General features: G+C 30.5%; 1 protein-coding gene across 7 annotated transcripts in view; it reads left to right on the top strand.

The window, feature by feature from the left end:
* The window catches only part of LOC110992808 (complexin), a 122362-nt gene that overhangs the window by 85842 nt on the left and 23580 nt on the right, over positions 1-12940 (top strand). The window contains exon 1 of one of the 7 annotated variants that reach the window (XM_022259269.2): positions 10620-10851. The exons of the other annotated variants lie outside the window; for them this stretch is intronic. Coding sequence (XP_022114961.1) covers positions 10839-10851 — 13 coding nt within the window. The 5' untranslated portion in view covers positions 10620-10838. Of the gene's footprint in view, positions 1-10619; positions 10852-12940 lie in introns of those variants that run through there. 7 annotated transcript variants of the gene reach the window in all.

A 12940-nucleotide genomic window follows, 5' to 3' on the forward strand; every position in this document is an offset into this window, starting at 1 on the left:
AACACTATTAGGAAAATTCTAACTTATTGCGTGCCATCTTCTATCCGAGCAATTGTTTGGGTGGTGTAAGTTATAGGTGATAAGACGGAAAACTGAACGTTGAAAAACCTGCAATATAATTCGATACAGAGACGATATAAAACCATTAACTACGGTTACATTAAACAAAGATGGTAGGAATAAGAATAGTATAATAAAGAGTAGCTGCTCACAGCATGCTTTATTAAAAATAATTAACACTTTGTAAATGATGTTGTAGAAATTCTTAGAAAGATGAAATATGGTCTGGTTACTTCCAGATTCTGTTTTAATATAAAATCTTTTTAATAAGAATAATAAAGTTTAGGAAAATGTATTTCTAAAGATTTTATCAACACATTCATATATATTGCTGGCAATACTTTTGATGTAATCGCTCACACCTATGACTGATACTAGACATCCTATAATGCATCGTAAAAGGGTAGATAGAGCGCGCGTGACATCGCCGCAAATCCTCCGTCTGTTCTTCCCCCTTTCCCCCTTTCTAGGCCCCTTAGCAACAAGTGTCTTTTCATAATAAATCAGTGAAGAATAATCTTTAGTTTAATCTTTGTTTTGATTTTGCGAAGATACTTGTTGTAATATTAATATTTTTCTCGGTAACATTAGGATGATTCCAGATTGTATGTTTATTAACTATGTCGCGAGCATACTATAATAATTGTAACCCTAATCATTTTAATTGGGAATTAATTAAACATTTTCCTCAGAGAATAACAAAGATATTACAATATGCAATAATTCAGTAACAAATTTAGAATAAGAATTTATTTAAATTTCTAATTTGGCTCTGATATATATAATAATAAATATATAACTAGAGGCATACGCCATCACTACTAGTGGAATCATTAATTTGATTATATCTGATTAGGTTTGGCGAGTAAAATAATGAATAATAAAGGGTTATTAAATGAATTTCTTCGGTGTGTTGTTATCCTAGTACCGAACCCACGCCCCTGTGATTAATTATACGTATAATTAATGAAAATGACGGATCACTATGGACGAAATTACTGAGATTCGGTTATTTCTCAGCTCCATTGTGATTTTATTGTAGTGGCTCTTAGAATATTAGGTTTTATTTAAGTAACATCTTGAAAAAGGGCACTTCCTTTATATATTACTCACATAACATATTTTCCATATAATATATTATATAAGTTGGCTATCTTTGCCAACCTGAAAAAAAAACACCAACGCCTGTGTTCTCCACGAGAGAGACATTGAGAGAACTACATCGAACGACGATGTAATTCTCTCAATGTCGCAAATTCGTAAATTTTGTGGGTATTGCTATTAAAAGTTTCAGAGTAAGGGCCCATATGTCTAACCACTAAGCAGCGGAGGCGACATTTATAGTGTGTTAATTTATAAACGTTTTCCTTCACCATATGAATTTACTACGTTATGACTGAAATGATCATATTAAAATTTTAAACTAAATAATTTGGTAACGCCCAGTCGTGTTTGAATTGTTAATGGTAATACGACACGTTTCGAATTTGTAAATGCTAATTCAAAGTGATTTATAGTGGTTCACTGAATCACTAGGCTAACTCGTGTCTCGTGAACAATAATTTACAGGTGATCAGTAATGTTTAGTTCACTGATATATTTGTTTATACGCAATCATTTTTGAATTTCTAATCTTAGACTAAAATAAGGTTTTTGTTAATTTGTTTTTTGTATATACTTACGCTACGCATTATGTCAGAAGCCTGTGATTAAACATGTTATTCTTTTTATAAAATGATACTACTACGATAATACACCTAGTAGTACTAAATGTACTACTAGGTGTATGCAGACTAGTAGTTAAAACATATTATATTTTTATCATCGTCATAATCATGGTGAAAATTAAATACAAGAAATGATATTGTGTAAACAAAATACGATAATTAGTTCTAATTGTCACTATTACTTTTTGCTATTGAGTACCATAGGTGCTTATAGTTATACATAATATGGCTTGCTTGGTTATCTGTATTCTACCTAAGTATGTATTCTACCTTTGGTTTTGTAATAGTCATCTAAGTGCAAATCGTACAAAAAGGTAGTTAATATAGCAGATATATATGATAGATGTTACATTTATGCAACAATGATTACATCTAAAGGTTAAGTCATAAAGCAGGGATCGTTTCACCTGTTGTTATCCATATGTTAATTGATGATTTCAATTTATTAAAATGCATAATGTCTTGGATAATATAGATATCAAAATGTGTATAATCAATATAGATAATTGTAATAGTAACTTTATAACTTACATATATTTTATTTGAAAGTAGACCTTATATAAATTTACCTGGTATTTATACCGGAAGAAATTTGTATTTAGATATTTATGTTTCGGCTTTTACAATATTGTATGTGAAAGAAATTCATTAAGAGACTCATTAATTATACGTACGTTTTGGCTCGTTAAGCTGAGTCAAACTGAAAACCTGTTTATACTTGTATAATATGAAGGTATTTGAATTCTAATAATATTCCTTACGTAAATCTGTCATATAACAGGGTCTAATAATAGTATAGCAGCGGCTTTGTTCGCATATATCCTGAGGGACCTCCAGTAGAACCTATTCAGGTTTTCAGCATAAAACGTTCTCTTTTTGTATTTGTTATATTTAAAGCTACAGTTCTGTTTAGTTATGCTTATGGATAATCAGAATACGTGGCCAAAAACAACTAATAAAGAAATTGTTTCGACTACAATTACTATTTAATATCTTTCTTTTCTACATATCTTCGTAATATGATACTCTAATCTATGTAAATTGTAAGCCATTTAACCGTTCGATATGTTACATATCCGAATTATTCGATCACTCACATTTAAAAATGAAGGTAGCTATCGAATATTGTTCCATAAACGATAATGTCTTAAAAAATAAAAGGTAAGTTCGTTAATAAATAAACCCGAGAAAGCTTTTCAATCTTCTCTGTCAATGAATTAATACGAAAGAAAATACGGAGTGGTGCAAACTGTAAGCTATGACTCAGTTAATTTAGTTTAGATGTGAGGCGAATGCGGGTAGAGAAATTACCACACCTCTAATTTGAACTCATGGAAAACAAGTAATAATGTATCACCCAAAACATGAAGTTTGTTTTTAAATCTTATCTTAAGGTTGACTTAAATGTCATTAAATGATAATATACCTACCCGTTCATAAAAACTATATCTAATATTACTGCTATAATTAAAATAGCGTATTCTGATTGAGATTTGAAATAAGGATTGGCAAATCACAATTTTTTTTCAGTGTGGCTTCTACTTAAAGCTAAGATCTTATCACTTACGTAGCCTCCTATCGGCCACTCAGCCTGATAGCGGATAGAATATACGCTAATTTGATACGTACGTCCCGTCTACGTTAGCTTTTTCCGTCCAGCCCACTCCACTGCATTCTATTTACTAAGGCAACTTAGCTTTGTAAACCAAACTATTTTCCTTGCAATTGCCTCGATGTGTTTCTACACTTTATCTAGCAAATGTACACTTTCAAAGATCTCAGAGGTGTTTTTAAAGTAAAAATAATTAAGCATACGTAGTGAAAATTATGACACCCATGTCGGGTTGCGTTATAATATTGAACACCATATACTATTCAGTTGATATTTGTAATATATAGTGTTTACTATATTAATTGGAATATACTAACTATACTTACTATAGTTTGATAAACACAGAAAACATTCTTATCGTACAAATAGTATGGGTATAAATTTGTTAAGTAGAATTAATTAATTAAGTAACGTTTAGATGTAAAAGGAAGAGACTGGCTGCCCACAACACAGGGAATCCTAGTGTGGGGGCCAGTGCACTCTACTTTATAGAAACAATTAATGTATTTTGTGTCTAATAAAGTTATTTCTTTCAAAAAAAAAAAATTAGTTATTCTAAGGAGGAACGCCATTATCTTCGGAGTCTTGCCTAAAAGGACTTTTAATAAAATATTTTAGTTATTATATTTGAAGGTTGTAATTGATTTTTTTTTGTTTAATTAAATTAATTTTAATAAAAGAGCAAGAAATTTATTTAGTTAAATCATATTTGTGTGTTGGGAATTTTTGGTATTACTATTTTTATAAGAAAACATTGTACCACAACTTTAATAAGTTTTGTTCTGGTAATATTGTTTCTACTTCTATCTCGTATACGTAAGAAATACAGAATTTAAAATTTACTTATTGTTAGCAAACATTTTTATAACTCATACATATATACATAGCTTTAAAATTATTACGAACGTGTTCATGAAATATAACTAAGAAAACCTTGTGTCTTTTCATAGTTAAAATATCGTTACAATAGACAGGAGAGATTTGCATGTCCAAACATTAATCACACATATGTATGTTTTTGAATGTTTGCATGTCTGTTAACACAATGTTTACAAACTTGATATTCCATTTTGTAATATTTAAAGATTTCACGGAGTTTATTGAGACTATTCAAACTGGTAAATAAAATATAGTCGTTAGAATATCTCTAATCAAAAGCATAGACATAAAACAAACAACTTGCTACTGGTAACTACAGCCCCAAATGAGCAATTAGGTTTTATTACAAGGCACACGGAACTGTATTTAAACTGCTCGTTTTGTTTTCGCAAACCTCTGTACTCTTTGTTTGTAGATTCTTTTATTTTTAATTATATACAGAGCTTGGCAGAATAGGTCAAAGACGCACGGGTTATTTTTTCGCCTACACAAGTTGGATTGCGTTCTAAAAATTCGTTTATGTTTTAAAAGGATTTCGGGTATTGTATATTTCGCTTTACATGTATAACATCAGACTTTAATCATCTTTTATGAAAAATACAGTAGTGTTAACGTAATACAATTCGAGTCAGTTTTCAGCAAGCCTATTAGAAATTTCGATCTTTAATGTATAACTTTAGAATCAGTTAATTCTGAATATATAGTGGCTTCATTGTGCGACTCTCATACCTGAGGTCGTAGGTTCGATCCCCGGCTGTGCACCAATGGACTTTCTTTCTATCTGCGCATTTAACATTTGCTCGAACGGTGAAGGAAAACATCGTGAGGAAACCGACATGTCTTAGACCCAAAAAGTCGACGACTTGTGTCAGGCACTGGAGGCTGATCACCTACTTGCCTATTAGATTTAAACATATTCAGATATCTGAGGCCAAGACCTAAAGAGGTTGTAGTGCCACTGATTATTATTATTATTAAACTTAATTAGTACTAATGGCAAAGTAACGCACTTCTTCACTACGTGCATTCAGGCCATTCAATAGCGATAGCAATTCAGTTTTCGTGCCATTTAATTCCAAATTTACGACCTCAGAACAACGGATATTACAAACTACATAGAAATTGGGTTTTACCCTTAGGTTATCCTGTAGGTTTATGTTAAAAATTAAGTATTAACTTATCATTGTATGAATTATTAAAATTGTTCGGCCAGTAAGGACGCAGTCGAATATTATAGGACCATTGCAAACATTAAATAGATCGTGTTCCGTATAATATAATTACGTAATTATACCGAAATGTAAAAAATAAAGCCGAAACACAGAGACAAAAGCTATTCTAATTAGCAAAGCAAACAGACCATTAACACTTATCGCGGGCGGAGGGGTATGAAAGTGGGCAGGGGGGTGAATAAGAAAGCTTATTTACCCGGACCACTTGTGCTGTGTAACCTTATACGGGATTAGGGCTGTTACAGGCCAATTAATAAAATTTAATTCATCCCAATTGTTTTGTTGCAACCCAAAATGAATTAAGAAGGTTGTAATGTACGCAACGCTGTTTATCTTTTGTTTATAATATAATTTTAATAAGAGGTTTCTTTAATGGTTTTTCTGAGATTTTACTGACTGACAATTTAATTGCTGTCAAAATAATTAAATTAGTATATGAATTGCTAAAATTTTTAAGTATAGCTACGTAAACATAAAATCTTTTCTCTACCAACCCTAGGGCCGAGGCGCCTTCTGTTAAGTATATCAAATGAATTGTAAATGAAATCAATGCTGAGTGGCGGCCGTTTTATCGTCCGTCCGCTTCCACTACCGACTGCGAAACACCTGATATCAACAATATTAAAGTCTTACTATTATTCGAGACTTTACTTGAAATTTCACCAAGTATTCAGTAGAATTTACAAAGAAATCTATTCCTTTCGGTAATTGCTAGTAAGGATGCAGTAAACGATTTTGAATTTTGACTACTGAAAATCTGAATAGTTTTTCATTTAGTAAAGAAACCTTATGATGTACATGTCAAACAGGCTCTTTATAGTAAGAATGATTTGTTGCATCTCCTAGTATCATATATGCAAATTACAATTAACACTTTTATTTTCAGGTAAGCACAAAAATGCGGACTGGTACCCCCTCCCCTGTTAAACACATCTTTGTAAGGTAAAATAGGACAGACAAAAATTACACAGTTTTATGTTTTCACTTACTATACAAATATATATCCTCAATATACAAATTATAAAATTCATATAAAACATAGTATTGTCTTTTATTACATAACTTTTACACATTTAAAGAAAATACTTTTTCAATGGATAAAAGCTATGTTTTATAAATACAGATAATTACTTTTCTACAGCTGTAATACTTTTTGACATTCAACACCCCTTTGTCTTCAGTCACCGTCACCACGCACGCTGTAAAGCACGCGAAACGTCGGAAAATTTATATATAAAATAATTATAAATTTTTAATAGCTTCAATTCGTTGAAAAAGTGTTTTCTTCTAGTAAAACATCCCAACAGTATTTAAATTCTAATATCAAGCCTTAACGACGAAAATTTATACAAAATTTTAGCAATAACACGTGAATTCGGCGATATCTAAGCCATTACAGCTACCCTTCCAAATCACTTAACTTTTCATTACACATAAATTCCGTATTAGAGCACGATGAGTGTATTTTTACTGTAGGCATGAACGAGATGGATTTAGTTTCAGACATTTAAGCAGTTGATTTTTAGACAAAATTAGAAGGATTGCTTAATACAACTTCTATATAACACACATTACTAAAATGTTTAAAAAAACTTTATCAACATAGGGAACCGTACAGATAGATGCATGTCTAAAATTAATTAATTAATTACTGATGCCTGCGACTGTTGATTCAATTAAGAAAGGACTAAGGATACTTTAAGGTCCAATAGTATTCATACTTTAATTACGCAATTATTTTGAAAGGCAAAAGCGAAGAACGCTGGCCGGGTTCATATAAACTTACGAATTACTTCACACCATTGAACAACGAAACGCTTTTCGGATTTCGCATTATTTTTCCTTTTCTTAAACCATCGTTTTTGTCAAACTTCGCAGACTAGCCAAGTTTTGAGCTGCAAAAGGAACTCTCGAATTAGGGTGAAAACGATCGGTAATATATTCGAGACTAAATTGAAACGGTTTTAAAGTTGAAAAGCGGCTGAAGTGTGGGTAAGTAGTTCAATGCCATGACTTAAATAGCGCTCTGAACCACTTCTATGCAAACTATGTTTTAAACTCATTAGGCGTATTTCTGAATTGGTATAATCTATGCAAGCACAAATGCGAAAAATATAAAACATACTCATTTTTATACAATAAAAGCGATGTTTTTTCGCATCATATAATTTATATTAAAAGAAAAGCCAAGGAAATAGCTGAATGGAAATAATAAGACTATGTTACTTATATTTTCAGAGCTTATTCTTGAAGATTTCTGTCATCGATCGTAGCAATATAAAGGTATAGCTGTCCATTAAATTATTTAGTGGGTCATGCTTTGCGTGTTCAGATTTAAGATCGATACAAATTCGACCTAAATCTATCAATTCTTATTTTAAATTAATAATGACCGATAATTTTCAAAAACACATTATTATGTAACGCAATGCTAACACCACCAATTGATGGGAAATAATTAAATTTATGGAGTTTTTTGACACGTTGATTTCCCGTTTGTTAATTTAATTTATTTATGGTCTTTGATATACACGGCAATCGGAGGTTTCATCTTCGTAATATTTCTAATATAATAGAAAAAGAGAAAATTATATACTGATTAACGTTATAAAATATAATACAACTTCTACTATACTATAACACATATTACTAAAATAAAATAAAAAATTAACCACACAGGGAATTATACACATGTATTATGTTTTATATTATTTTATTTATTATATTTTAGTTTGATAAATAGTTAGACAAGGCAATCATCACAAATATTAAGCATTAAACATATTTTTTTATGACGTGCCCAGGGCGAAATTTTGTTTTGTACTAGTGACATAGTTTCTCGTCAAAACTGGTAATGTTCATCTAACTTATTCTAACTATATAAAGAGTTGATGTTTTTTTTCACTATCTCAATTTACCTAGAGGTCAAAAGTGAATTAACTGTCCATTATTTTTTAAAGAACAAATAAGTATATATTTACTATCCGTAATATTATTCATAAGTTTTCTATTGCTTTTCAACTTTATTGTGCAACAAATATATAAAGCCTTTTCTAGTTAAATTTCTTTTAAATGCTAATAGGAATGCTGCGGTTAGCTTTAGATAACAATAAAATGCACTGTTCGGTTGAATTCTTTACTTTTACAATATAAATACATTTACAAAAAACATGCTAAGTGCACATATTTGTCAATATAATATGTAGAGTAATAATAATAATACAAAAATATTTTTGAGCTTCCAGAATGTTTTGACATGTCTTAAACATTTTCCACATATTGTCTGTGGATAGTATTTTTGTAACCTAAAAAGGAAAGTATTTGTTCGTAGGCTTATGTAGCTAGTTCTTAATTAGATTATAAATCAATCCCCAGGTTCCGGGCTATTCCCACTTGATAGGCATCAATAAAATTAATAAGGCCGTAGGAAACTTCTTGCTACGTAAATTTAAATGTTACGTAAAATACTTACGTAACGTAAATTTGATACAAAATATAATTTAAATAATAATGATCTATAAAATTGTTCTGTTTAATCAGTTTTATTTAGTTTATACATAAAGATGAAATATTAAATAAACTTTTTGCTATTTTAACTTACTTACTTTTAAACTTGGTATTTATTAACGCATTTAATAATATGTAAATCATTCACAATAATTATATCCTTATATGCATACCAAAAGCGACGTCTATATACTCGTACATTGAATTTGAATATTATATTAAAATGCCACGCTTTCATTACGCCGCTGTGGAACAATCTGAATTCTTATGCTCTATTAATCTATATTCAATTGCGTGCTGTGAATAGTTCACTAAGAATTACTTTAAATACGTGAAAGCCTGGAAGGGTACTCATTAAAATATGCTTTAAAATCTCATAACTTGCAGTTATCTTAACTTAATAACATATACAATTGCAACGGCCGAAATATTTCTGTTTTTCCTATGATTTTTATTATTTTCAGTTCTCCTATTCCTATTATCTTTATTGCACAGAATACAGTAATAATCCTGTAACACGCTGATAAAATTTCAATGAATAAAAGCTAGTTGCAACACAAATTTCATTCTTAAAAACAGTGCTTGTGACGATAGAATTGTTGGTTGCACATTTGGTTCAAAAAAAAATATATATATATTGGTTTTAAAAATAATATATATATATTATAAATTTATTAGAAATGAATGACAATAAATTGCTTTTTATATAAATGTATTGTAATTAAAGAATAAGAAATATCTGATCAAACCACCATTTGGTTCCTGCGCCATGCATCGTTACAACTTTATTGCTACGAAACGCTACAACATTCTACAAAGTATATATTGTCTTATTACACATTTTATTTTAAATACTATAATTGTGATATATTTGCTTCTTCAATGAATATTATAAATTCTGACTTTTTTCATCTGAATGATCAATATTTTAAAGATAACATTTTTTAAAGAAAGGAATTTCTTATCTCTAAATGAGAGCTCTTTCCGTTTTAACATTTTCAGTATTATTCTTCAAGTTTTTTATCAAGTTGATTTTACAAATATTTTGTAAATCGAGTAGTTTATTTTCTCTAGAATAGCGCTGCAATATATTTCCAGTGTACTCTGTCAAATGCATGATATTATAGTAAATTACTTAATGCATCGACCTATAAAAGATTTAATGCACACACACAGGCAGAAGGCCACGCCTATAGCCAGCGGCCTCTTTGTTCTTACACATGCGCAACGCACACATTCAACCAATAGCGAATAAAATATACGGCCAATTTTTCTTACTTTACTCTTTTATTTATCGGAATCATTGAATCGTATCGGTTTTAGAAGCTTTTTTATCTCTTTTTGTGTAAAGTACTAGGGTTGAATAACGCCCAGGAGATCCGCATAAATGATTAGAACGGGATCGGCAATTACAATCATTATACACAAATTGACGGGAACCAACTTTTCCTTCCCCATTACAGATTGACAATGGCTCTTCCATTTCCCTTCGCACTTAATTTTACACTAGTGTGAGTATCTCGAACGCATGCCCGATACTGGTGTGCGTTAGTGACGGCATAAATAGCGTAGCATGTCAGAACTTCCAGCATTGGCCTTCCGTTACCCGCGGCGGCCGGTCGTGTCGTGAACACGATGTAATTTTCCGAGATCCCAACTCTCTTCTTCTATTATAGTACTAGTTAACGATACGTATCATGTATTTTCTATAGAAAACTTTGGTGCTCATTAGGGAAATAAATAATATTTTTTATATTTCAAGTTTGTTATGAGTTGGTAGATAAGGCTTTTTTTTCTCGGATAAGTGAAAACCCAACCAAGATGAATTTCATAGGTAAGTGATCTTAAACTAGCCTTTATAAATATAGTTTAATACACTTTTGTGTGGTTCTATAATCCTTTATGTGGTTACGTTAAATTATGCGTCACTTTTAATTACTGCAGTTTTTACTCTTACTCTGCTTATATTTTAATTTGCCAACAGCTTTTATTAAAAAGACTTGAGTGACTAAATAGAACTTTATATCGTAAATAAAGAATATACCGTATCAAGATTAAACTCTTTATACCATCCTTTTTAACGAGAAACTAGAATATCTAAATTAATTAAATTATAATAATAAAACTGATGTTATAGTAATTTGTGGAAAAAAATCATTAAATTTTCATCATAAAAAGTTTACATCTATATATATGCATAACCAAGCTTGGATCAATTCCGTGACTTCCTTTTTTAATTTTATTCAAAACTTACGATCGGAAGAAACCTTATCATTAAATAAGCTGAATCTATATAGAGATCTGGGTAAGCATGTTCAACGAGTGTATGTAGGGGTTTGAGTTTGGCAAAGAGCCAAGTAGGTTAGACCTTGCTGTGCTGAACCCTAGATGTAATGGCCCGTTATAATTTATTGCTTAACCTACATTATTTAAGCCCAAATTTAAAACATACATAACTTTATATTACTGAGATAAAATACTCCTTATGTTGGTCTTGCTTTATCGTTTTCTTTTTATATTTCTTTAATAGAGGGCGTATGGCATTACATTATCAATTCCTACATGATGTTCTTGTTATTTAAGAAAGGACTTAGGATACCTACGGATATAAAATAATGTTTTTTTTATATAATTATATTTAAAAGACACAAGACTTTATTTAAAGGGTGGAGTAATTATAAAATTAAACAGGATCCCGGTAATTACCGTTTGTTTTACGAAATATATGTTAATGAGACTGGAATACTTAGAGAAGTATTATAAGCTTGAACAAAAGCTAAATATTAGCAGTTGAAATAACAGAATACAGTGAACAATGGTCTAAAAACGTAGTCAAACACTCGTAGACAATTCTAAGTATGCTACGAGCCGCATTATATGACCGTAGACGTCTACGAGGCGGAGGTTGCTACGAGTTCCGTAGCGTTTTCTTGCAAATAGTATTAATAAATCTATTCTACTTTAGCGTTATATATACATAAGTAAACTTACAATTTAAATACCTATACATTAATACTTTATTATAATAGGGGAGTAATTAATTAGGGTATGTTAAAACGTTAAGAAGTAAGAAATGTCAAAGTTATGAGAATATCCGACGGTATATTCGAATTCTTACTAATCTCAAACAAAGGTTCATATCAAAGAAGCTAAAAAATACTTCGCAAATCTTAGTCTGGTAGAAAAAACACAAAAGGTTTTCCCTCTCTGTCTAACCAATTGTGTTTGGGAGTGAGAGCTGACCAAACATTACAGTAGAAAGCTTTTAGCGGACGTGGATTAAAACGGTGGCTTGTATGAAATATATACGGGCAAATGGAGCTAAGTAGCCGTCCAGTTTATAGCCCCACCCGCTGTGATGTCCGCTTTTCTTAATTCTGTAAAAACAATATTTTGTTGTGTTAGACGGATTTGCAAAATAAATCGAAAACACATCGTCTATCGAAAACATTTCTTACGGGAATTGTCTTAACAATGACAAATATATTTATCGAGTTCTAGATAGACGTATTAGAAATTATTAATGCCTACAAAACGTCAATAATAAAATTAATTCGTCTACCCTAATATTATGTAAAAAATAATCCTCCGCCTCTATGTAGGACACATAACATTAAACGCAATAACTACTGCAGGGAATTTCTTGCAGTTTTCACTAATGTCTAGAATTAAACATGAGGCACATCTAGGTATATGACTTTTTTAGAACCACATAATTTATAAAATATATTTTTGAATTTAGAATAAAAATACTTATAAAGTTAAACAATTGATAACTTACAAATATTGAAATGTCTTGGAATAAAATCATAACTTAACTAAATTTATGCCCCATTTTCGAACAAAATCATTCGGTTAGAGCAAAACATACATGAATAATTGGACTTAATTACTTAAAACATTGAACATTTAACGATATTGAA

Source organism: Pieris rapae, chromosome 2, assembly GCF_905147795.1.
Source record: "Pieris rapae chromosome 2, ilPieRapa1.1, whole genome shotgun sequence".
NCBI lineage: Eukaryota > Metazoa > Arthropoda > Insecta > Lepidoptera > Pieridae > Pieris > Pieris rapae.